The sequence below is a fragment of the Nomia melanderi genome, chromosome 10, assembly GCF_051020985.1.
Source record: "Nomia melanderi isolate GNS246 chromosome 10, iyNomMela1, whole genome shotgun sequence".
Taxonomy (NCBI): domain Eukaryota; kingdom Metazoa; phylum Arthropoda; class Insecta; order Hymenoptera; family Halictidae; genus Nomia; species Nomia melanderi.
The window spans coordinates 8,403,425-8,430,727 of record NC_135008.1 but is presented as its reverse complement, the minus strand read 5'-3'; the positions used below and the strand labels follow the sequence as shown (position 1 = coordinate 8,430,727).

At 39.5% G+C, this 27,303-nt stretch overlaps 1 protein-coding gene across 11 annotated transcripts in view; it reads right to left on the bottom strand.

Annotated features, from left to right (window-relative positions):
- ATP8B (ATPase phospholipid transporting 8B) overlaps positions 1–27,303 on the bottom strand; it is an 82,036-nt gene that overhangs the window by 4,797 nt on the left and 49,936 nt on the right. For 4 of the 11 annotated variants that reach the window (XM_031982827.2, XM_076371650.1, XM_076371651.1 and 1 more), the window contains exons 3-14: positions 7,693–7,751; positions 7,377–7,589; positions 6,081–6,286; positions 5,838–5,993; positions 5,021–5,663; positions 4,199–4,375; positions 2,993–3,734; positions 2,683–2,875; positions 1,420–1,571; positions 990–1,342; positions 512–737; positions 194–429 (exon numbers count right to left, since the gene is read on the bottom strand). In XM_031982827.2, the coding sequence (XP_031838687.1) occupies positions 194–429; positions 512–737; positions 990–1,342; positions 1,420–1,571; positions 2,683–2,875; positions 2,993–3,734; positions 4,199–4,375; positions 5,021–5,663; positions 5,838–5,993; positions 6,081–6,286; positions 7,377–7,589; positions 7,693–7,751 (3,356 nt within the window). Of the gene's footprint in view, positions 1–193; positions 430–511; positions 738–989; positions 1,343–1,419; positions 1,572–2,682; positions 2,876–2,992; positions 3,735–4,198; positions 4,376–5,020; positions 5,664–5,837; positions 5,994–6,080; positions 6,287–7,376; positions 7,590–7,692; positions 7,752–10,543; positions 11,037–16,974; positions 17,605–27,303 lie in introns of all 11 variants that reach the window. The other 7 variants (XM_031982825.2, XM_031982821.2, XM_031982822.2 and 4 more) reach the window with 7 other exon arrangements.

Genomic DNA, 27,303 nt, shown 5'->3' with positions numbered 1-27,303 from the left:
AACATTGCTAAGTCAAGAGACAAACTAAACGTATGTCAATGTTTCAAATATTGTCCTACTAAATAATTTGTTATTAAAATTTGTTCTGAAGATTTTAGGCAAGGATATTTCAACACTTGACTTTGCCATGTACACGGGTTTGCTTTCCTCTATAATTAAAAATATTCATGATTAGGAAATATTATTTACATACCATAGTAAGACTGCCAACGTAACTACCACCAATGACGAAGTTATAGAAATAATCTAAAATAAAATACCAAATGAGCGAGCCCCAAACCATAATATGATTGACGATCGTCCAATACGACGTATCAAGGGCTATTTGAACGGTCACGACTATAACTAATATAGTGGCTACGACACTTCCCAGTAACATATGATCAGAAAGTACATAGCCCTTTGGTGATACTCCATCCTTATATGTTCCTGAACATTTGGATTTCAAATTATTTGAAATACTTTAGACTTGAAGATTTAATGAAAGGAGAATGAAGTTACTGGAACTTACCATATGGAACTAAAAATAACACACAACTAGCAAAAAAACCGTGTATGGCACTCCAGCAAAATTCCTTCTTATTGAAAAGCATATTTTGCAGTCCGGGTGCGTACAGTTTTGGATATAATAAACTATTTTTATCATTAACATCTTGATCAAATATACCGACGGCCATTACAGGTAATGACGTATAAAAGAGATTATACACAGAAATGTACATAGGATCAAATACAGTCTGCAAGAAAATGAACATTTATAAGGATATATGGTAACGTATCTTTTAAAGCAAGTTTAAATGGAATATTGAAAAATCAGAATAAAAAGAAAATTCATATTACGATACTCGACTTTGGAACAAATTGCTCAACAAAGGAATTTTTTATATCATATTCGCCTTAAACTCATCATATCGTTATAATATCAAATAAGTTAATCATAAAACGCTATATTACTATATAAATCGGCCAAATGAAAAAGAAGATCATACCTGTGCGCTGAATCCGCAGAAAAAGGCAAACCAGATGTGGCATAGTGTAAACGCAAAGTTCTTGTAAAAAAAATACCTAAGAAATTTGCTCATTCTATAATATGACCATCTACCATGAACGAGAAGCAGTCTTTCCAAAAATCTGAATTGTCCTATCGAATAGTCGGATGCTAAAACAGCTTGCAATCCTTCTTGGCCACTGATGCCAACACCAATATGTGCTGTCTTAATCATTGAGACATCATTAGCACCATCGCCAATTGCTAAAGTTACTGCATTTTTGTTTTTCTTGATTAATTCGACGACCATTGCTTTTTGTAAGGGTGTTACACGACAACATATCACAGCTTTACCTAAAATTTTAAAACATATAATATCAAGTAGCAATTCATAGGGGGGGAAAAATGAAAATATTTTTAGTATCGCTTACACTGGCTTGATACATCGAGAAAGAGTTGTTCTAACTGTGGATGCAACGCGTGAACTAAAGAATGCCCATTGATAACTACAGCGAATCCGGTTGCCTGTTCCATTTCGTGTTCATCTTGCTCGTCTCTACTAGGATTGTATTCAGTATCACTGCTATATATGAAAAATATAAAATTTAGGTGATAGATATTCTATAGGCATAAAGCTTCAATTTCGTGAAGTTGAATCTCGATCTTTTTTATAAAGTGAACTGAATGTGTAATATTTTTTTCAAATACAATATGTGATAAAATATTGAGTTTTACTTGCATAAGAAAAAAGGGAAACTTCAATTGCTTCTTCGGATACAAAACGATGCGTATTAATTATAAACAATACACACAGTGCACTGTATCATGGACTACTGATATAATAATGTGACATAAGCACCATACTCTTTGTGTTATTATCATTATTACTAAGATTAATTTTAAGCATACAGAAAGAGAAGGAGTGAGTATCAAGCACATGGTAATTGTCATTATTGATTTGGGCTATTGATATTGAAATAAGATCATGGGGCATTGAAAATGTACAGAACAAAAAATTGTAGTATTTAAGAAGAAAAAGGACTAGTACCTAATCTACTATAATGAAGTATCTACTTCATAGAAAGAATAATTGACAAGCATGTGGTAAATGGTTTGAATATCCTTCAGTTATTAAAGTATGGAGAATTATATTTGGTACAACTTTAACATTTCCATGTGTATAAATATTTTCAATTCTGCATGCAAGTATATGCTTTATTGTATATCGGAAAACTTGAAGGAAATTAACTCAATTCAAACCTGAGAATATTGGTATCATATGCATAGCAAATTGAGTGAAATTAAATTGAATTGAAACAAGGTTCGATGTATGTAACTTATCGACATTTTTACAATCTTGTGAAATGCATGCCAAATAATATTTTAATTATTCAATAGTTTCAAAGTAGAAACATTATTGAAAATGCTTAGTTTATATCTAGCAAGAGGACTTTTATAATATCATACATTTCAACACTTGGTATTTTCACCTCTCAGTGTTTTATAATGTCGAAAACATAGAACTAAATCTCAAAAACTTTATTCTTAGGCATAACCAGACAAAGAAAGCGTTACACAGAACATGATGCCACATTCAATACAAAAGAGAAACTTCGAAAATAAATGCGTTAATTAGTCAGAAATAGGTATGGAAAAGGTTAATGGTTGTACTCCGTCTCTTTCATGTGCCTGACCTTTCCTTGTCCCACCTGAATGTGACAACGGAGAGAGTTGGCCGATTTTGATGACTGGACGTTGTTTTGATTGTTTCCAAGTATCGCGTTAATTGATTTTCAACACCATCGTAAGTAGTAGCGTCCACTATAAAGACATCTGTAAGGTCATCTGTCAACAACTGGCAGGAATAGCCAATATTGATAGCAGTTTCTGTATACGAATAAAATAAATAATATAAGTATCGTTTTATAAAAAATGATGTACTTCTACACTTATATAATACATACATACTAGACGCAACTCAGAAAAATTTAAACATATTTTTACCTTGTTTGTCACCAGTTAATACCCAGATCTTGATACCAGCAAGACCTAAATTAGCAATAGTTTGAGGTACACCATCCTGTAGCTTATCTTCAATAGCAGTCGCGCCTAATAACGTCATATCTTTCTCTATTTCTTCGTAGATCGCATCCAATTTGTCATCCCTATTTTCCTGGCTCAAGGCAGCTTCCTGATGACGTTGTTTCCAATCATTGAAAAACTGTTCATCCAGATCTCTGACCGAAAGGCACAATGTTCTTAAGCCTTCACCCGCGAATTTATTAAGATGTTCTAATGTTTTCGCCATGATGTCTTCGCTGCCTTTCTTTAACCGTTCATAAATAACATTATCCGCGCCTTTACAATATAATCTAAGGTGGCCGTCCCTCCTTAAGATCACGGACATTCTTTTCCTAACGTTATTAAAATCCAGAATGCAAAGTAGTTCGTACACTTCGCGGTTGCCCATGACTTCAATCGTTATGCTATTCGGAGATCTTTCTTTGAATACGAAACCGAAGTTTCTTGCAGCGGATACAAGGGCAGCCTCGTCCGGTGATTGTGCTTGATACTCTAGCTTCCCATTTTTTTCCTCGGGCATAACAGTATGACAAAGTGCCAATAATCGAAAGAAACTATGAACGTGTTCGTTATTCCGCTTTACAGCTTCCAGTAGTGCAGCATCATAGAACTTGAACTCTGGTTCGTAGTCTTTGTTAAACGAGAAGTCCAACGCTGGTAACGTCTGTAAAAGTACGGTATATGTTACTATAAAACTGTGTTGTTCCTCTTACATTGATATTCTGTTAATACGACACAGAAAAGATGGTACGTGAAAACGGAAGTACTATAGAACTAGAAGTTAAATACCTTGCCTCCAGATAAATAGTTTTGATGTAAGTCAGCAGGCACATAAGATGTTATAATTTTATAATTCTTTAAAGCATTGTGAAAATTAATTTATATTATCTAAGCAGACCAAAGTAGCACTACGCATGCAATTAGTACACTAAGGGTGTTTAAGTGAAAAAGCACTTTTAGTGTCATTCACTGCATTTAGAAAACACAATAATACTTATACCATATATAACGTCTAATTATTTAGAACTGAAAGCAACAGAAAGAAATATAGCAGTAAATAGAGAACAGAACATGAAGTAAAATACTCTTCGTTTCTGGAGGATGTGCAATAATTATTAACATGCGTACTGAAAGTTTATGTGGAATCATCGAACTGCCATAGATGCCTGGTTCTGGAATTATATTGGATATCCTGTCCACATGTTCCAGTAGACGTACGTTTGGACCAGTTATTGGAGTATAAACTTGGACAAATTCTTGGCCGTTTTTCCATCTCATCGTTGGCGTTTGGGCAGCTTTGTCCGTCTACATGCAGCACACACATGCTAAGTGATGTACATGAAAACTTATGCAAAATATGGCCAAACTGTGAAATGATTTGATTGTATCTATTTTGTTATCAAGAAACGAAATGCTACACGTTACACATTCATTTGATACTTATACTATTCTAACAATAGTTTCTATTGCTTAAATAACAAAAATTAATAATACATTCTTCTTGATAACAAACATGAAATGAATGAACTTGGTTTATTGAGAATTAATATTTCTTGATGATTCAATCATATTCAACAGAAGTGTGTATATTTTAAAAATAAAATGAAATGTTTGCGTTTAAGTAACAATATCCTAAAGAACAAGCGTGTTTCCTTCTTTCATCAAATTATTAAATTACTTGTATTTTCTGATGTTAGGTATGTACACGACAGGAAAAAGAGTCCAATATATCACTAGTGCAGTGAACATTGCAATCACATAAATTCAGTTGCAATAATAAATAAGTGTTCCACTTAAAAAGAAAAAAAGAACAAATTTGTACGCTTATATAACATTAGAAGCTAGAAAAAAAAGGACTAGTGATTCCATTGTACGGCAAACGATTTAGTGGCAACGTACCCCATTATCAGCATCGAGTCTGGTTACATGTAAAGAGACAAACAGACTCACCTCGCTTAAATCGACGACTTCTCCGGTAACTTCGTCAATAACGTCCCCATAACATTTCCCTGCCACAGAGCACTTATTAAAAGTCATAATATTCTGCGTGAGAGTCCCGGTCTTATCGGAAAATATATATTCTATTTGTCCCAACTCTTCGTTTAAGGTAGTAGTCCTTGCCTTCGCGTGTGTGTTCGTAGGTGCGTAGTACATCTCCTCGTCCCAGTTAATCAAAAACGACTGAACAAATCGGATAACTTCAACACTCACATACAAACTGATTGGCACCACCGTGTTCAATACAATAGCATAAGAAAAGAACACAAGCAAAGCGATCACTGTGGCACCGCCCATGGGCTCGGTAGGCACCAACGAGTCCCAGGGTAGATACACTTGGAAATAACGGCCCACGAGGCTCTCCCAAATACCACATCCGATCATACAGAACAAACACATGGAAAGTAAAAAGAACACTATCCCGATGATCAGGAGATTCAGCAGCCTATCTATAGAGGTTCTCTTAAATTTGGTCTTCCCTGAGTTTTGCATCAATTTGGTATCCTTGCCTGCAAAGATGACCACCCCATAGCACCATTGCGTGTTCCTAAGCACGCAACCCCGTAATATAATTTTGTCGTTGTCCAATGCGTATCTGTGACAGGCAAAGAACAATCTGTTAGTATTTTCTTTTACATTACCATTCTTAATTACGAAAATCTACAAATCTGTTATGCCAATGTTCTTTAGCCTCTTTCGCATAAAGAGAAAATAAATTTTAATGTTTTTTTTTTTTTATGATTTATACGGTTGTAGAAGAGTTACTTACTTTCGTCCTCTCCACGTAAGAGTACCATCAAATTTATTTAGCAAATTGTTAGGTGTTTCGCAAACAATCTCCCCGTCAAATTGACCAATCATTTCGTGGTTGTCCATCATTTCGGCAGTCTCGGCTAAACACTGCCGACACTTCAAATTCGTTTCCCTGAAACAATCCACAGTCTTATGAATTCTCTATTCCTCTTAATCGTTCGCATCGATTCACCGGCACATTCTCTTATCAAATACTAACCCATCTAGTTCCGCAGTTTCAATGTAACAGAGACCGTTTGGCTCACTAGTACATAAAAGAAGGACGTCGGCAGCAACGAACTGATCGTTCTCCATTCTGATTACATCTCCTACTTGGACTTGCGACCACTTCTCTTCTCGGAGACTGGTACCCCGAAGAGTCTGTGATTTCCGATTGTTCACTTGTGAGTCACTGCTATGCCGTTGCTAAAATTCATTTCATAGATTAATAAGTGTCGTGAATAACTTCTGTAACGATATTTCTTTGATCGCGATACGGTTCAACAATCGAAAGGGGTGATTTCTCATTTGACAGTAGATCTTCAATATATTCCATTCACTCTTTTAGGATGAATGTTATTCTGGTTTCATTGCACCTTTCGTTTCACCCAAAAACCATTTATTATTTGCTTCGGGTTACGAAGGTCACCTTTATTTTCATCATCCGTCGTATAATACGGTTTTACAGTAGCAATGAATTAGTAATACTTGAACTGATACAAGGTCAAAAATGATATGTACATTGAGTGAAAAGCGAGATCGTGTTACGATCAAGATAAAAGATCTCCTTGGGACATGAATTCCTAATTCAGTGTTATAATCGGATCAATTCAGTAATTGATCAAATCAAGTTTCTACTTCTGAGATATGGCATCCGCACGTGTTTAGGAATAGCTTACCGTGAGTTGTTTCTGATACACGGAGAATTACTGTAGATGGACTGATGAAGTAATCTAACGCTAAGTGGTGGGTGTAGCGTCTAGGTGACCTTTAGAGTTTACATAATTTTTTACCTATCAGATTCTCATTATGCTTAACCATTCCTGCGTCACGTACCGTTGAATTCCTGTATTCGTTTTTACGTAACGGAAACAAAAATAATATTTTCTCATCCAAGAAAGATAAGTTCCATGCAACACGTTGAGAACAACGAAAAGATTTTTAGACCAATTTAGAATAATATGTACAATCTACTTGTTTCGTGTAGTGTATTTATATTCTTCTCTGCAATGCAGCAGAGCCATAACTTATTATATCCGTAAAACGTTTCGAGTCAGTGTTATGAATTTATTAACGCAAATAGCAAATTATTTTCTAGCAGATCCAACAAGCTTCCATTATCTGCACAATATCTCTTTCTACTTTTCTACTCTTTTCAGTTCTTTCGTACAAATACGTGACTCGAAAACAAAGAAAATCTCGACGAACACGAAGGTTCTCATCGTCGGGAAGGATCAACGAGAAATCACCCCTTCTTCAACGGAAAAGTCAATACTCGGTTATTTCGCATACTCACAAAATCGTCGTAAGCATCTTTGATGGCAGTGAGCATGAGCACCCCTATAAGGGGTATGGCTGTAGTGATGGGGGTCAGAGAGGAGATCGCGGGGATCATCTGAAGCACCAGCAGGCATAGGAAGTAAAAGTTGGCGAGCCGTTGAAATTGCTCGAATAAATTTAATGGTAGGAACGACAGAACCGAATACTTGGACGTCTTGATGTAGTTGTTCTAAAATGCAGAAAGAGACGGGGTTGCGTTCGTTGTCATCGAGAACTGCGCTTAATTAACGCGCTAAACGGAACCCGCGGCGGGCGTGTAGCTTTTGTCTTACCGCATAATTAAACTGTGAGTTGAACTCGCGATTATTGGCGCGAATTCGCCTCTCCGTTTCTGAAAAAGAAAAAGAAAGAGGAGAACCAACATTGTATCGGGATTACGATTTCATTAAGCGACTACACGCAAAACATTCTCGTTCGAGATCCAAACGCCGCTCGATGATTCTCATTGGCACGCGGTGTTTTTATGCTTTACATTCTAAAAATGTAATACGAGCTTGAAATATAAAAGAGGTCGAAATTGTCGGTCTTTAATTTCTTCTTTAACGATTACTGAAGAAAGTAACAGTTCACTTTATTACTCCTTTATTATTACTTCTCAAAGTAGATACTCATTTGAGAAATTATTAACGCCAGAACTACAGCGGCAGGTTCTAGTTTTCTTATTTCGCGCAATTATTGATATCTAAAAAGACTTCGATATCCGAAATGATTTTGAAATTAAATAGTTTCACTTGAATACTATAATAAAACATATGAAGGAACAAAAAGACAAGTTGGTTTAAATGCTCGGTAGTTCTAGTGTTAATTTCTAGTGCTACGAAACGCATGGATCGTTTCGCAGTTTGTGATCCGCTGTCCGGGACTAGGATCACAAGAGCCTAGTGAAAGCGTCAATTAAGTATTACGCACGAAGGAAACGGCTGAACGCTGCCTCCGCCAATTAAACAACGACGATACTAAATAACAGTGCGTGTCCATTGTCGCAATGAAGTAACAAACGAAAAAACGCCGGCGATTCGAGGCTTTTACCTCCCCGAATCCAGCGAGCCTCGCGCAACGTAGGCGCTATTATACGCGGAATAAAAATACATCTGTCTACTTTATTTATAACCGTGTAGGTGGGACTTTTGAAGTCGAGGCAAGCTTCGCGAATTTCGAATCACCTTCGAGCCGCTTCGAAGGAGAACTTCGCGGCGGAGAATTACAAAAAAAACTTGAGAAGCTTTAATCTATCATTGCGCATCAAGCAATTGTCGGACACTGGCCCCGAAACGAAGCAAATTTCAATTTTCCTCCAACACGGAAAACGCTCCAAGCTCAGAGTAATCTAATGCTCCCGTGAACTCGTTTAGAGATCGTTGAAAGTATCATTTTCCAATCAAACATTCCTCGCGCACGATTACATGAATCTCTTATTCCGGAAACATATAAAGAGTTTTTATTAAGAATCATTAGAATGCAGAACGCGACGCGTAATCACTGATTCGAGCTAATGATTTATTATAATTGCAAAATAAGACTGTCCCGGTTGCGTGCGCGGCTGCAATTAAAGCCGGGTAAACAAACGCTTTAAGTCGTGACGGAGGGGCAAAAAAAAAAACAGCGAACTCATTTGCGCGAATGTGGTCAACGGTGTTACGCAACGGGGTTGAACGGTGGTAGAGGCGAGGGGGTGGCATTTTGCAAATAAAACGGATTACAGGATTAAGCAGGGAGAACCGGGTTGACTAACGTGCCGCAGTTTTTCCCCGACGCCCAGAGTCCATTATCGTAACCGCTTCATCTAAATGGATCCTAGAATTTGCAAACGTTACAACATCGTGCAGCCAACGCTGCCGCCGCCGCTGCCGCTATCTGATTACAACACGGACAAGTACTTCCGACGCAATCGGCTGTTCCCTTTGCACGAACAACCGCCTTTTCATGGAGTCCGAGAATCACGGGGACGGGGTCAAGTGCGTCTGACTTTTTACGAGTTCGAGAACGCAATAAAACAGGCGAAAATAAGCTCGAATGATCTTCCGAGGCGGATCCGGCAAAATTTCATTTGTACCAGGATTATTTACGGACGCGCGTACCGAATCTGCAAGTCATGTGAAATACTCAAGCGCGATACATAGCGTGTTTCGAAACTCATGAGGTCGTTTCGCAGCTCGATATTAATCAAGTGAATGGTTCTACCAAATATTTATTCTTCTACGACGATATAGATTACGATCGATGTTGCGCCAATAAAGGAAACACGTAAGACTTCATCGCCCCTTTCTCCATATTGTGCTTGGTTTGACTAGACCTGTGTACAGTTCGTCTTTTTCATCCCGAGTCTCGCTCTGATGGCTAAGACAGCACAGGGGGACAAGGAAAATCGGTTGCACGCTCTACCTCGATCCTTCCAGGAAACAGTAGTCGAACTTCCTTGTGCTCGGGATTCGGTAAAAATGTTCGTACAACTCACTTCATCGCATTCCGTTTCGCTTGCTTCTTTTTTGCGCGACTCGGCCAATAACAAGGACGTGTCGAAACTGAACTGTCATAACTACCGGTCCGAGTGAACGTCTCCCTTTGACCCCTGCCATCTTAACCGGTAGAGCGAGGCTCAGAACAAAACAGGCGAAATATGTATAAATAATCTTAAATACAGTTCAGCTCTACGAGACGAATACTCTATTCTATCAAATAAACAAAACATCCATGTTTTTTAACCACTTCTTACTTTGAACCACACTATGAACACCAACTGCGTCATCCTGCTTTCATCGGGAACTCAACCCTTTGCATTTGGAGATTTTAGTATCCCGTTTACAGTATTCCCTCCGACAATCAAGTGCAAAGGGTTAATCAAAAACTGACGCCGATTGAAACAATCGGGACACTTAATAACACTGGCACCGCATAAGCCATAGAGGATCATTCTGATCGAGGATTCAACCCTTTGCACTTGGAGATTTTAATATCACATTTACAGTATCCCCTTCGACAATCAAGTGCAAAGGGTTAATCAAAAACTGACACCGATTGAAACAATCGGGACACTTAATAACACTGACACCACATAAGTCATAGAGGATCATTCTGCGAATGCTGCTCTACAAGCTGAAGGATGTCTAACGCGACGGAACTCACCGCTGGAAAAGAAGGAAGTGCTGCGGCCGATGCACTCGGTAGGTGGTGGCGAGTTCGGCGGCGCCGATGACGAAGAGGACGCGGCGTTTGCCGAGCGGTACCTGGTGCCCTTCCAAATCACCAGTTTACCCAGCACCGTGAGCAACGATTCCCGGAACGTGTTGTGCCGGCTGGCGCCGCCCAGGCTGCTGGACGAGTCTCTCTTGGAGCATTCGCCAACCGCCTCGACCTCGTCCGAGGACGATGCCAGATTCACCACCGTGTGCTGGTTGTCGGCCGGCGGCTCCTGCGGCAGGTGGTGCAGCTGTAGCTGCTGTTTGTTCCGCGTTTTCCGGCGTTTCTTCTTCTTCTTCCGCGCCACGCCGCTGCTCGCCTCATCGTCGTTGCAGACCGAGCCCACGGTCGCCGCCGATCCCTTCCGGCTATCTTCGGCGTCCGATTTCGTGGTCGTGCACGCTGCCGAGACTTTGTCCGCCTCGTCGCAGTCCTTCACCTTCGACCGTCACACGACAGGCGTTTGCCGTTACAGATTACGCGGAGTAACGCGCGAACGATTGGTCGAGGACACGCCGTTTGGCACGAACGCAATTTTTACGTGGCCCCTGTTTCCTCTTATTGACTCCCTCTTTAGCCGATACTTTGGGCGGACTTGCCGCCCTCGTAGCAACCCCTTTAACCCTAGACGATACCGTTCGACGGACACATTCTTAAAATCCTTGTACAGAAGCAAAACTATTTAGGTATTTTATTGATGTATTTTCCTTGCTTCATTCCTTAAATTATCTTGTAAAAATTTTCTCAAGAATCATTCGTTTGTAGTAAAACTTGTAAGGCCGGGGGAACATTCTTTGAAAAATAAACATCTATATAAATGTACTGGAGTGTTGAAAGTTAACCACTACAGTTGGAGCTTAATCGACGACTGCGCGAGCCATATGTGTCTTAATTTTGCAATAGTTATTGTTAGCTGAGCATTTCGATAAAGTATTAAATCTGCACCCTTCTACAGTTACAGCAGTATAATATTACGTTGCATAGGATAAAGTAAACGCTGAGAGGAAGATTTGTTGAACTTTTAGCCTAATTGCGAGCACGTGTGACTGATGTCATTCCAAGCTAAATGCCTAACACTTTCACCACCGATAAATTTCAATTATTCCATGACGCTGACACAACTATTCTGTTCTTTGCAGTTGATAGATTGATCGTCTCAAACAGGGTTCGTCCGAGGGATCAGCAGCAGCGAAACTCGAAGTCCTACTTTAGTTTAATTAGAATTCTGATGCAACGGCGCATCATCCAAACCGCAGAAAGGGATCTAATTCACGCGTGGAAACCATAAAACGTCCGAGCGAATAAAGCAATATCGAACTGCAAATCGGTTTACCGGAAACTTAGAAAACATTTAGACAGTCTTTACATAAGCGTAGGTTGATTGGTATTCGTTGCGTGCGTCAACAATGTCGTTATTCTATATATTCCGAACTGAAAGACATAAGGCTGCAGGGCATCGGAAAGACATTCGCTTCGAAAGAGATCAGTAAATTCCATTTCGATTCGCCATTTCACGCGGGTAAACGACAATTTCACAGGGCCAGAAGTTTGAAAAGATTCGACGTTTGAATTGAGACACGATGAATAATCGAGCGTCACGGAAGAATCGGAATTGCCCTCGAAAACAATCGGGATGTTCGAACCGGACGGGGTAGACAGGCGATTGCTGCTGCCACCCGCGCTTGTTCTACGCGCAAAACGGGGATATCGATTGCCTTCTACTTTCCGCATAGACTAGGCGATGTCACTTCGCGAGCGCCGTTCCCCCTAATGGGTATAGAAAAATTATTAAGCGGCGTCCGCGCTCCAGAAAGTGCATTCGAGAACTGGTTCAAACGCGCGGAACGACGGGAACACGGCCGGAAATGTGTCACGGACACACGACAAGTGCGATTCGACGGATCTTTCCGGCGTCCGCAATAAAGCTGCGACTACTCGCGGATTACAGTGAATCCGCGGCGCCTATAACGCCATTTATCGGAAATCATGCACGCCATTATTTATGCATCCGACGTGTTTCCCACGAACAACGACTGTCCTACTGCCGTCGCGTCACTCGAAAACAATTGGGGAAATTAGGTTTCTGGGAAATCAAATATTTGTGTACAGATTGGGGACCGCTGCGGCAATTTGTTCGATGATCTTCGCGGACGGTTAATCGGTTATCGTTCGTTGGCTATCTATTGTTTAACACGATGTAAATCGTGATACGTTCTTCTTTTCATTTTAACGATGGATCTAGCAGATAGATCAAAATGACCTACTTTAGATGTCCTTTGCAATTTTAGAATAGGGAGGCTTTACCGAGAAATTATTTAAATATATACTCGTGTGTATACTAAGATATAAGTGAATCGAAACTTTAATATCGTATTAACATGTTAAGTGCCGCATGATTTCATAAAGAAAAATACTCGAAATGGAAAATATATAATATTAAATCATTTGATTGAATTGCATTGTTATTATTGCAAGTTCGTCTAGCTGAATGCCATCACATTAGCTAGCATTATCTATAATGTAGAAATGTTTTCAAATAATCATCTTTTAATAGAGTGAACTATAATAATTCGATTTGTTTGGGGGTCACCAGTCAACGTGTTAATGATATCGTTATTATACGAGAAAATAATTTGAGTGAATATGATTTTCAATTGGCTCGTGTAACGTTAAAAAAGATTGTTCGGGATCTGCTTGACCAAACTGCAATTATGTTTTGAAGAATGGCTCAAAAGATCCCATATATATTACATTGTTTTTTTATTCTAGCAAGTTGGTTCATGCCGCACGCAATAATGTCATTTGCGTGTAACTAGATTGAACTTGCATCGACGGTGATGGGGAAAGGATGGAAAAAATGCCTGAACGTGAAAGAAGCTTGGAAAAACCGGTGGGACTCGAACTCGTACCCTTCGGTTTACGAAACGGCTATCTTTACACTACGCCATTGCGGTTTCTGTGTCTATCATATTTATAATTCCTATTAGACGAATATTGTCACAGAATGTTATTACTTTTACCATACGTTCGTTTGATACGTTTATCACGTGAACGAATTAAAGGGATACAAATGTTTTATATTAATCTTTATAACACTATTATAACAAATTTTATCTTATCTATAAAATCTATTCTTTAAAAATCCAAAATATATTTTATACAAACTGAAATTTTTGTATCTTTGGCTATTAGTCAAAGGGAATTTAATTTTAATAGAAAATTAATGATTCTAAGAAGACACTCTGAATTCCTGAAAACCGCGAGATCAACTGCGTTAATTATTATTGCACGTTGAAATAAACCTCGAACTTCAAAAGTCACTCGGCACAACGTAAGGATTCAACTAGCACAGCAATTTGTATCTTCATTAATCGGATTCCGACGATTACCTTGAACGTCGACGTGTATATGGCTCGCGCGGACGGTCGCGTTACCCTGCATTTGTTGCTCTGTTTACTAAACCATCTCGAACGAACCTGATCGTTGTTTCCATAATCATTTTAACTTTCTGTTTACATTTCCGTCGACACAGAAAACCAAAGGAAACATTAGTTACACGGGGAAGAGGTTTAAAGAGAAGAATGGATTCCGCCATGTTTAAAAACAGTCACGCATAGGAACCATCGAAATCACAATATCAAAACGATCTTGAAGATCTTGAAAAATAAAACTCTTATTCTTCTTCAAACCTGATTTCTCTTCAGTTTCGATCCTCTTAAATTAATCCATACAAATTTACGATATTTCTCTACGAATCATTAATTCGAAAGCCGATACATCTTTCCAAATGTTTAATCTCCAGTTTTAAAAAATCTTTACGCAGCCACGAATAAGAAAGGTCGATAAATATTGCAATCAATTCTAAGCTAAAAATAGTTACAAAAACATCTGTTAATGTTTATATTTTCTATGAAACACCCGGTATGTAGCGGAGAAGCTCGCTCGACGCTTTCGACTCCGTCGATAAAGAATCGGTGACAATAAAAGCTGCTGAAAACGCGAACTGTACGCGATATTCCAATAGGACAATGTAATAAGAAAAAGAATTGTGAGCTTTGTGTACCATCCATTTTTCGTAGAATGGTGTGACAGCGAAGTAGTTCACATGTGCATACATACACGGAGTCAATAACTGTTTCAATAAAGCAAAAAGAAAGAAAGAAAGAAAACTTTCTATCGTCGTGCGCAGGGACTATACACGAATTCATGCAACGCGGAATCGACCTTCCGTTATCCGACGGTCTGCGAAGAATACCTTTAACGAGATCCCCGTCTATCCGTTTTGATTCGAACGTCTAAATTCATGGTCCCATTCGGCTATAAAGCAGCGAGGTCATCCCTCCACCGTTCGAATTATTCAAATATTTAACACAGTGGCTTAGCAGCGCATAAGATGAGTAACATGGGACCGTAAACTTCCAACCCCTATTAGCTATTCATGGCTCAAAGCACCTGACATAATTTATCTTAGACGTTAGGAGGCGCAAAAGTAATCAGCTTTGAACTCACAAGGATGACTATAGACAAATCGATAAAAAGATAGGTCGTGCGTTTGATTCTTGACTAGAAGGATTTGAAAAGGAGCATTTCACTTCTAATTCGAACGATCAGACCGCTGAACTCCGCATTTGATTCGGAACGTGCAACCATCTGTTTGCAGGAGCCATTTTGAACTGCAGGGACTTCATGGAATCCAAGAGCTATATACGTTGGTATCAGTAAATTTTGATGTATTTGTCGTGTATAGATGATTTTTAGATTTCAATATTGTTAGAAGCTCGAGAGATTTAGTAAACCTCGAATTTTATTTTGAAATTTGTGGCAGGACTCTTAATAAAATGTACAAGTTTTTCTATGATTTCAGTCTTTGATCATTGATGCATGAAAATCTGTATCTGCATAAATGCATAGTCTATTCGTTGATATTACAAGATTGTTGTTTTCGAAAGATTCATTCTGATGTAGAGAATTGCTTCTGGTAGCTGAAAATAACAATTTTTCTAATTGTGACGAAGAGAAGGTACTTGTTTCCAATAACCGAAACACGAAGAGGTTCGCGTTGACAATTTCTTTTGCAGTTTTGCGATTTAATGTACGCAGAGAGCCACGTAAAAACTGTGTTAATCGTCAAACGGCACACGAGAGCCAGCGAACGGAAATCCAGTGATGATATTATAAACGTATAAGCGTTTTACGCTCGGGAGAACTCGTTCCACCTACTCTTCCACGTTAAGTTCGTTTATTGATTAACAAAAACACACTTCAGTCTCAGCGATTATGCAGTGGTATATAAATTGCAACAGAAACCAAACGATTTGAATATTTAAACGCACAGGTGTGCAAGAATCAAGTGTATACCACATAATTTAAAAGTTACTTACAGGCTCGCTATTATTTTACTCTAGAAGTTATTTTCGTACATTCTGATTTACTTCCAATATTGCGTTCAATAAAATCTCGTCTATAGGATATTCAAAAAATAAATTGCAAAGGGATTTCATCTTCGCCCGATGTTTTTGTCGCGAGTTAATTGAAATTACCGTGTTAACTCCTAGGGGCCAAGATTACTCGAACAACACACGAGAACTTCTAAACAAGATGTCCCATAAACGCGGAAAATTTACACAACTTTCAAACAAATTTCCACATAAATATCTATAAAATCGCGTGGATTCAGTACGTCCCCTTGTAATACCTTTACTCGATAAATCAACCTTTAATAACCCAGTAGCGTCCAATGGACACATTTTCAAATGTATTCATTTCTATAAATTATTCCTTTAAACGAGTTACAATATTTATTCCTATAATACGGTAATAATAAATCAATGAATTTATTTTAATATAATATCACGGATTTTCAATCATTCTTCTGTTGGATAGTGTTGGTCAATTACAATGCAAATATATACCAAATTCCTAAGATTTAAACGGTGCCATTCATTTCCTCGCATAAACACGAAACCCAACAGCATCAAACAGAACAAAAGACACGATCAAACTTAATACCGTTCCCGCTTCAATATCAACGCATCAAAACCATTCCTAAATAGAAATTTTCCGTTCACAGAATCGCGGTAAGGAAATATCGCTGGGCGCCCGCGCAATCACGGAGAACGGTTGCAAGTCCTTTGCATCCTCTACGAGTTAACACGATTCTTCGGCAACTTCATCGTAACATCTGGCACACGCGTTTAATCAGCCCGAGAGACCGTACTAACAAATCCCAAGTCCCAACAGAAAGTTCGGTCGCCGAGAGCGATCTCGCGCGCTAGAGAGAAACAAAGAGACAGAAACACAGAGGGAGAGAGGGAGAAAGAGAAAGAGAGGAAAAAGACTTCCGTTCGTCGCGTCCTCGAGAGGATTGGAGGACTCACCTCGAAGACCTCGAGTTCCAGCGTGTCGACCTCGACGCTCATCGTCTATCCTACGCAAACTATAAACCTTGTATAAGGCCAACCTCTTCTTCCTCGCGGCACTCGATCCGTGCCGACGAGACAATGTCCACCTCGCCTCTTACATATTTCCACCTGGATCCCTCCCCTTCTTCGTCCTCGCGAATCATCGCAGGTGCGGGACGGCATCAGCCCGTTATCTGTACCTTCGTTAGAGAACGATGCCGCTCGACGACCTCGTTACCACTGATCCACCGTAGGCTGCGTCCTTCCGCGGGCATTTTCCTTCCGGCGATGCACCGTGCGCTCACCGCGGTACTCTCGTTGATCCCCTATCCTCGGCCTGGATGCGTCCACGGATGACTCGCTCGTCAGGCCACGTGGCATTCAATCGGTCATCGTTTCTCGGTCACACTGATCGGACGACACGGGGCTTAATCGACACTCGATGAACGCGACGCCTCGACCGTGGAATACCTTTAGCGGGTTAGCTTTTGCTCCCTCGAACGTGTCACGTGATCACGCTCGGCAGAGGATCCCGCGATGAAACACTGGGGCATTTTAGATCGTCGGAAGGGGGCATCGCTTCTCACCTGGTTTCAACGGGGGTTTCTGCAAAGAAATTGTCGTGGTCACGCGATCTGCGATCATCGACGGCCGCCGTCGCGTGCGCCAACGGGATAACCCCCTTTTTTCTTCCTGTCAGCCGAAACACCTAGCAAATTGAGGAACGATTTTACTTAACGCGCGGAACAGCTGCAACGTTGTGTTTTCGTTACAGGAGTTCTACCGTCGATGATACGCCCCGCGAGGAAAATAACGTGTTATTTTCGTTTTCGGGGGAAAACACGTGCATTATTGACACATTGACTCCGGTGGGCGTATGTCTTGCATCGTTTCGAGTTAAATATAGAGAGCGCACGATTTTATTCAGGTTTTCTACGTCACGGGGGAGAAATTCTTCGGTGGACCTGCGTGCACGAGATTGCGAGTGGTTATTCGCAATCGTGAAGAGAGGTTTCGTTATTGCTCCAGGGAATTTCGTTACGAGTCTAATTGCGATAGTCGTTTACTGATTGGCACGTTAACTGCTGCAAGAATGGTGAGCTTTTTGTGTATCGCTTGTTCTTTCGTGGTAAGGATGTATAAAAGTAATTGCTAATTACTTGGTGTCGTAATTCTTATGTCACACTGTTATCTAGATATTTACTAAATATCCTGATACCGAGACATCTACATAAATACTAATTACTACACATTTTTATCCGACACAAGTCGTCTAACATTAATTATCTTGTAATCATGGCAGCGAACGTTTTAAATTATACAGGGACTTAATTAAATTGCATAATCAAAATCTTCATAGTGTTATATCGAAGATTCGTTCCAGCATAAATCTTAATTCACAAAATTATTGACTTCAAATGTCTTTGCGGGAGTATGAATAATTCTGCAAATATGCCTGAATATTCGATTGCCCTCGTAAGGGTTAAATGCGAACGCAGGTTCGTGCACGGCTACATATAAATTTTATACTTGTTGCATGACTCGCGATGAAATCGCTCGATAACCAAGGATCGATACATTTAATTCATCGTAGTGGCGTACTCGAATGTATTCATCCGTATACCGGCGTTTAATATTTTCACCCCATGTGGAACACGCTGATTCAGGTTAACCCTTTGCACTCATCGCCCCCTGCGATGTCATTAACCGTGGATTACTGCAGTGGGGTGTGTGCCCCATTCATTTTTAAGTGTTTCTAAGGGATGGTGGCACTTCGTACTTTATGACTCCCGGTTTTCTTAGGAAAGGGAAAAAGTTATGTTTCCCGCGGAGCTGCGTTAAACGCGGGGGAGAAATAATCAAATTAACAATATTGAATCCTACACATATTACATGAAATAATATTCTTGTGGAGCCGGAATATTAGCAGATAAATTTATTCGAATAATCCTGAAATATTTTAATTTCGCATCATTTATTTTGTAACGCCAGCTCGACTGTCCGTGCGCGATAAAAAGTTCCGCTTAATATTCCTATTGTTTACCATGTAAGAGTATTACAAAATGAAAATCGAATATATTCGGTATCCACTTATTAAATTACCGATTACGTACACGTTTGAATTAAGCGTTTAATATTGTAGCGGATTTATAAATAATACCCTTTAAAAATGTATTTTGAAATTTTTCTTTCTTTCGAGTGTTACTTTTATGTATTCAGAGAACTACCATAGAACTAAAATAGAAAGGAGATATTTAGCAAGCGTTTCTTTAAGAGTTTATACGTCCGTCGCGGCGTTCTTAAGAAACAAAGAAAATCCCTCGCAATTGTTCGTAAAAAATGGATCTTACTAGAAATCGCGTCCCACCGCGAAGTTGCAAAGTTGAGCGGAGATGCGCAGTTGCTTGGTAACTGTTCTAAGTTCTAAGTCTGAGAACCAGTTTCGTATCTGCCATAAAATCAACAACTTTGTTGACCCAATGGTAAACACTTACGCGCAGATATGAAGCGTTTGCTTCGGAGTCTAATGCAAAACAAAATGTTTTCTAAAAGTGGGGAACACTTTTACTTTGTACCTATTGTTTTAAGAAATTGAGGCGAATTCCTTCTTTCTTAATCACCGACACGAGAACGTTTTTAACGATTTTACAAGCAGCGATATTTTGGACCATTCAAACTGTTATCTTGTTTAAACAGGATGCGACAATCTTGTTATTAAGTCGGATATAAGTAACTAAGAATACAAGTCAGGTATAAATAAGTGAGAAGTTACGCGATATCTTTAAAACACTGAATCAAAATGGACCCGGCCACCGGAAATATCAACGATAAAGACTTCGTGCGGTACAACAAAATTAACACTTTTTCTACTGTAGTTTGTATTCCGAACTTACTTCAGAAACTATACACTGTCTTCAATATTTCAATCGGTACAATGTATTTTCTTAACGAAAACTCAATCTTCCTGGACTTCTTAAATATGAAATTTCATTTAATGATCTTTTCAAATATTAAGCATTAAATTACTGTATTGATACTATGCGAGTTAAAATTGATTAAAGTTGACATTTAATCGAAGGAAGAAATTAATCAGCAGATTTCAACGCTGTATCAAAATGAAATATTAATTCGGTAGGCATTTATCGTTGACACGATAGCTTCACGAGAGTTTATTAGCAATTAGCTCGTCCGCCACTGCAAACTCCGTTCGTCGCTATTTACCGAAGACATCGGTGACAGGCAAGATGTTTCGCGAAAAATGCGGCCGTCGAAGTGTTAATACTTCACCCACCGACAGGTATTTAATAGCCTTTTAAAAATCAATAATCAACAGCTGAGGACTTCTTTACAAATTCTTGAACGGCAATTTCGTCTGCGATCCGACAGGTCATTTCCAGTAATAATTTCTAGACTAGTAATTAAGACGGAAGTAATTAAACTCTACTTTCTTATAAATTAATGATCACTTTAACGGTAATAGTCTTCGTCAATGCGAACAATATTCACATCGATCAAAGAGAAACGCGATCTTTCATTTATGAATATTTAACCTTTGTCGTCAGTTAATTCACTCCCATGATGAATGTATAATTTCCTTCTCCAATGAGCAATTATCAAGAATAAAGTAACTCTTTGTTTCTTCTAGCTGAAGAAAAAAATTATAGGACACAAGATTGTCAGACTTCCGCTAGATAAAAAGTAGTAATCCTTCAGCGATTTGTGTCACCTAAGCATGACTCCAGTCATCCAACGATTAACCCTTCGCATTCGAGAAGTAACTCACGGTTTGATGTAGAAAAATTATGAAGTTATATATTCAACATCAAATTTTGTGTAATGCAACTGAAATAAAATCGTCCTATCCCTTCTGTTTAATACCATCAAAAATTACATTAGTATTTCATTAGAAAAATGATAATATATGCAGCAGAAACACTTCTGTGTGAAAAGGGTTAAAATCTATCGAATAATCTAGATTCGAATCTAAAATTCGACAAGCATTACACTGACAGCATCACACTAACCTATGCACTGTTAACATTACAACTACCGAGCGTTTAATAAAACTAATATATAATCCTCATAAAAATGGTAACAATAGATTTTTTCGATTGAAATTATTTATTTCTAAAATCATTTTGGATATTTAACACTTTCGAGATATCAATAATTGCGAAATAAGAAAACTGAAGCCCACCATTTTGACGAGTGCAGTAGTTCGAGTGTTGATCATTGTAACATATTATACGTAAAGTGCGCACACTGAAATCTGAAGGAATAATTTTCGGATAAAATCATCGGTCAGTAAGGTGTAAACACGGCGACAGTATCAACGGAGGAGGATGCAACCGACCGCGCAAGATCCTCCGTGTTTTCTTCGGCGTCCTTGGCTCCGCGTGTACGCGAATGATGTCAGCGTTCGACCAAGCCACCTTCGGTTTTCGTCTACGAACGAAAATACACCCGGTGCCGCGTACGTGCACTTCCTCGAAATTATTGGGGGTACCGGAAACTTTTTTCCTTTTAATTTTAGGATTTCTAATTTTGGACTTGAATTAATTTACATTTGAATCTAACGTCGCTAAAAATAACGGTCACTGATTAAATATTCGGCGGAACGGTAACACAAATGAAAGACGATTTATTTTCATTCAAAATAATATATTAGGTAACTAACAGAATCGTAGCAGTCCTTCAACGTAAGAGTTAAACAAATTCAAGAGTTTCTATATAAAAAAATGTTTTTTTTTTATAAACATTTTATCCACTAAAATAATCTCACTTTCCCAATCTACCATCATTTCCTAGTATTAATTTCGTTTGATACGTCAAAGTTATGAAGTTCGACATTTAATAATAAACTTCATACAACCCATCAATCCGTGTAAATAAAATAACTTTGTTCCCAAATTTCGAACCTACGTTTCAGACCTAAGACCACGTTTCATCAATTGAATATTTCCAGTGAAAAACTTTCGAGTGCAATTGGTTAAACCCTTAGCACTCGAGAGCTGCCTTTCAGTCGCCATTCAATTAACCCATCAAATTTAAAACTCAATATTAAATTTCGTATAATGTATCAACACACGGGACATCGAAATAAAGTAGTTCAGCCGTTTCATTTACGCAAGATGTATCTTAGACGTTAGTTGCAGGAAGTATCGTTGATACCTCGTCAGAGAATAATGAATATGTCTGGAGAAAAATATTGTCGAGAGCAAGGGGTTAATACTATTGGATCTCGGCGACGCCGATTTATAAGAATGACCCGAGATTTCCAGGGAATCCGTGGCCGGCGAAGAGCGAGTGAGACCGCCTCCTTCGTCGCCGATCTCCTAAGACGCGAGTCACGATAATGGCTGTTACGTAAGGACAGCGGCTCTCAACCGGCGAATCCGTTCTGCACGCGTGCGGAAATTGGTATCGCGGCGATAACTTGGTGGTGCCATTGCATCGCGAAAACCACGCGCCCTATGCACCGAAACTATTTTAGTGCGACGGAATACACCGAACGATAAATCGGACACACGGCTGCACGCTCGCGCGCGATCTCGATGACGCGTTGATGATCTTTCAGAGGCTATCGATAGGATCGTCGACACCGGTGTTTACGCGATCATTTCATGCGACGATTCGCGAATGGGAGTACAAAGTTGAAATCTAGTTAAATTGAAATCGGCGGACTGCGCATTTTTATGGAAATCCGAAGTTTCAAGAACGAAATTAGGAGCACGGAATTACGATAGAAGATTTCTCGTAATGAATACAGTAGAATGCACCATACTTTGAATATTTTATGGTTGCGTTTTGTGTAATTGTCCACTTTTAAATTTCTAATAAACGCATAAAACTCCGCAGTTAACTAATCGGATGATATATGCAAAGAGAGCTTGATTGGTTCAGTTTATCGAAATATTGGATTTTCACGTGTTACTTTTATTCCTCCGTTCGGAATTCTACGTGTAACTTCATGCAGCGATGACTCTTCGCGGGAAAGGTCGTTCGATATTTTGTTTTATTGCGCGATGACGCCACGCGTGATCCGTACAATGCGATAGTTGTGAAAGCGTGTAAATTGTAACGTGATCGTTTATCGCGTACTGCGTTTATTATTCTAATCGGTCGTAGTAGCGCATCTGTGTTCGTTGCGAATTCATGTTGTTTTTTCTCCTAAAACAGATTGCTGAAGAACGAGAAGCAAAAGAAACATTCGTAGAGCAAGTTTTTTTTATCAAGAACAGTGCAGAGTTTCTATCGCAACGAGGCAGAAAGAAGAGGATTCTACGTCTTAAACAGCAAATTCATAGAACTAATTCTCCTACACACTGCAACGTTTGCAAAAAAGTCCGTAATAATTAAGTGCTCTTATGCCGACTTCTTTGAAACACGAATGAAACTCCTCTTCGCCACAGTCCGTTGCTGTTCTACCTCTCCGTCGAATAACAGTTATATTCCGAAAACTTGCTCACGGTTTCTCGAATCAAACAGAAAAAGAGAATGCAAATCGCCACGATCAATATTTTTATTCAGAGCTTATTTTGTCCATGTCCAGGATAAATTTCTCGCAGAGTAAACAATTTCGTCTCATTGCGATACCATCCGAGACGTAGAATTAACTAATTCCTCGCCGCACCGCGAAACTAGGACAACCCCGAGCGAGCAGCTCCTTTTTGTAAAAAGGTACCATACCTTTGTGTCTTAATTAGCAAGGGGGGAAAAAAACAAACGAACGCGATCCTGCGAGCGCGAATTTAATGCCGTCAGAAATACGTGGCACCGGCGGCAACATCATTTTCTTTTCCGTTAATAGGCCGTGGATCCGAGAAAATCGAGTTTGAATATTGACCGAGTGCGCGTGCACTCGGGGTTTAGGTCACTCCAGGGAACCCATGGGTTGAAAGGAATCTACTACCACCACCACCGCCGCCAGACGGTAAATCGAAGAGCGTTCCTCCACTGTATCCGAGTGCACGCGCACTCGGCCAATATTGAACCTCGATTTTCCCGAAAACGAAGCCCCTATGGGGAAGAGAAAGAAAAAAAACTGTCGTTCCACGATTCGAAATGTGATTTTCTCGTGGAACGTCGTATCCAGCGCGAGACAGAACGGGAAAAAAATAAATAAATAGCACAAAAGTACGATTCTCTTTACGTAATTCAAGGGAAACTGAACTTTGCCGAAATGATTCGTGCCGCCCGCGGCAACGCGGTTTACGAGGGAAACGGTATGAATCATTCGGGCGACTCGTGCCGCACTGGCGCAAGCCACATTTCTCACTGACGCGAACTGATCGGCTCCGGAACCCCCGTTCGCATGAATATTAAGGCGATCCGGACCTCTCCACGTTCTTCTCCTCTCTCTTTCGCCAGCGTAAAATTAGCGTGCGCTCTTAAAACGTCGCTTTATTATTAACACCGTGTAAAACCGCGTGTCCCGTGTTTAAAAAAAGAAAGATGAAAGAGCTGGGGGGATGAAATACGCTCGTAAACGCCGCAACTTTTCGTTCCGTTAAATATTTTAGAGGTTTCCGCGCCCGGTTTTTGGGAACGCGCCGGATACAAGGAACTCCGGTGTAAACCGTGACGATCGGACGAGTCTGTTAAATGTTGGAACGTTCAAATAATAAGGTCCTCCCGCAATTCACCCCGGCGCGCCGGCCGCTCGGGGATGGATCTCCCCGGAATTAGGGGCGGCCGTCTCGGCGATAATGGGGAATCCCCAGCATCGAATGTCCTTTCCACGCCCTTTTTCTATTGAGAAATAAAACGGGCTCGAGAACGCTCGTGCCGGATCGCGAACTTTTCGTCGAGCAAGAGATAAGGTCCGAAAGGGATGTAGATGTAATTGGTCAATTTCCATGTGTTCTCAAGTCATTTTCGATACTAATTTGCTAATCATCGATACGGTTACACGGAACCAATTAAAACTATAGAGCTACATAGAGAGAGATCTTGACCCTGTGCCATCTCGTTAGACATTGTCTATAGCCAATGGTGTTCTTTATTGATGATCTCTGAGACATAGGGGCAAGAAAGGTCCTTCGCTGCGTCATTCGTTTATAATCTTGACTAACTACGTGTAACCATATTGAGGAATACTAAGTCAGCATCGAAAATTAGATTAGAGACAAGAACTGACCAATCAGACATCCATTTCTCAGCTGCGCCATCGAGTCTTTATTTATCCTTGATGAATCTAACTTTATTTATCTTTGATGAAAAATGAGGAATCGCGAGATTAAATCTGTTACATAAGAAAGAGCAAGACAGTCGAGAAAAACTGATCTAGTTCTTTTTCTCAGCGATGTCCTCCTGCAGTGCTACCAACGCGAGAAAAAGTAAAAGATTGAATTTATCGTTGTGTTCTTCGTATCAGGAAGAATCAATAACGCGTCTTATCTGCCGGTTCGATCGGCCGGGCCCTAAGAGTGTAACCAGTACACTCGATTGTTATATAATTCACGTTTCAAGCTTTAAGGATAAGCGCGCTAAAGCAACTCTATCCTCGCGAAACGTCGAGGAACACCGTTCGCTAAGTTTCTGCGTTCACCTTAACGGCGGCGGCCTTAAATTCGATGGCTGGCAGTAATCCAGCCATTCCGGTTATCAATACAAACGAGTAATGTCCCTTTAATTGCGTCGCTCCGGTTATCTAACTGGCGAATCGGTGTTCCCTTTGTTAATGGCCGCTAGGCTACGAATGTTTATGTGGATTCGTTCGAAAAAATTTGCCGGAGGTCTTTTTAACGCTAGAACTACCGCATGGATCAACATCACTCATTTTGAATTTCTTTTTTTTTGCAATTATTGAGAATACATGGATGCTTTTTTAAGGAAATCATTAAATAAATTGATGTAGGTATATCCAAACTGTAACACAAGCAAATTGAAATCTTAATAAATATATGTCTATGACTTTTATAAAAAAAAAAGTACGCGAAAATCAATTTCACTGTTCGCTAGTTCGTGTTTTCAAAAGTAGTGAAATTTACAATAAAAAATTTTGAAGCTTTTAAATTTACCTTTCACGAATAATTTTATGAAATATTCTTTACCTTATCATTGACCTCATGGCGAACTAAATTTTTATTAAAAACACGCGGTGAAAATTAACAATTCAGCGCTTCGTTATTAATTAACAGTGGACTTTTATGATCAAACATTTTACAGGGGAAACTTCGAAGAATCTAATTATATATTTTTCAGATTTTTTTAACTCGATCCTAGTGCTAAATAAAAATTCATTGATAATCTCTGCGAGGTGAAAATAATATTCATAACGAGACCAAAATATACGCGAGGAAAAGAATAAAACTTTATATGAATAAAGTGCTGACTCAAACAGTGCCTAGTTTGGCAGAAATTATGTTATAGTACGATTTCGTCAAAAATCGTGTTCAATACGGCGTGGAATAAGCGATCCGGTTAGCGCAGAATTTCCCCAACGGAATTTAAGACGCATGAGAAACGCTGGATATCGTGTAACGAGTTTAGTGAGTCTTGAAACAGGAAACGGCCAGAAGACGTATAAACGTGAAACAGGTCCTCCACGCTAGGAATCCTTCAAAACTGTTTCACTGCGATGTCGACGCGCTAGCGATAAGTCACACGGGTATACCACTGTAGTCAGAGGTCACTGAATTTTTTATGATTCTAAAGCTAAAATAGGGAATCACATGACCCATTGTTTGCGTCAATATGCGTTATTTACATGGATATTTAACACGTAGCTTAAATAAATTGAAGCTGCACACTTCAACAACTGCACCTATTACTTCGTACAGTAAAACCTTTCTTTGATTTTATTTTTAATTGTACAACAATTTTTTTGTATTTATAATGTTTCTCGTTTACGGTAGATATATACTAATTAATGAAATATTTTCCTTAATTTATGGAGAATACAAGTCGAAGGAGAATGTAATTATTCGATAATTCCAAATTTTTGAAAATGATAAAAAAAGCTATGACTATTATGAACATTTCATTATAAAATCGATAAATAATTCTCATTTTAATTTTCCTATGTGACATCGGCGTAGATGAAAGTTAAGGGATGATCATTTCGCCGAGAGAAGTGGAGGAAAATCTCGAATAAAATTTGCTCGGAAGATGCTCCGTTTTCGAGATAATTGAATTTGTATATTGGTCAAGTGCACGTGCACTCAAGCACTGTTTTCCACGTTCAAAGGGTACCATGAGGCAGGGAGGACGCTTCTTGACGCCGCCCAGTAATGCACCTCAGTACACGCGCACTCGGCCAATATTGAAGTCAATTAGCTCGAAAACGAAGCGCCTTAGGAA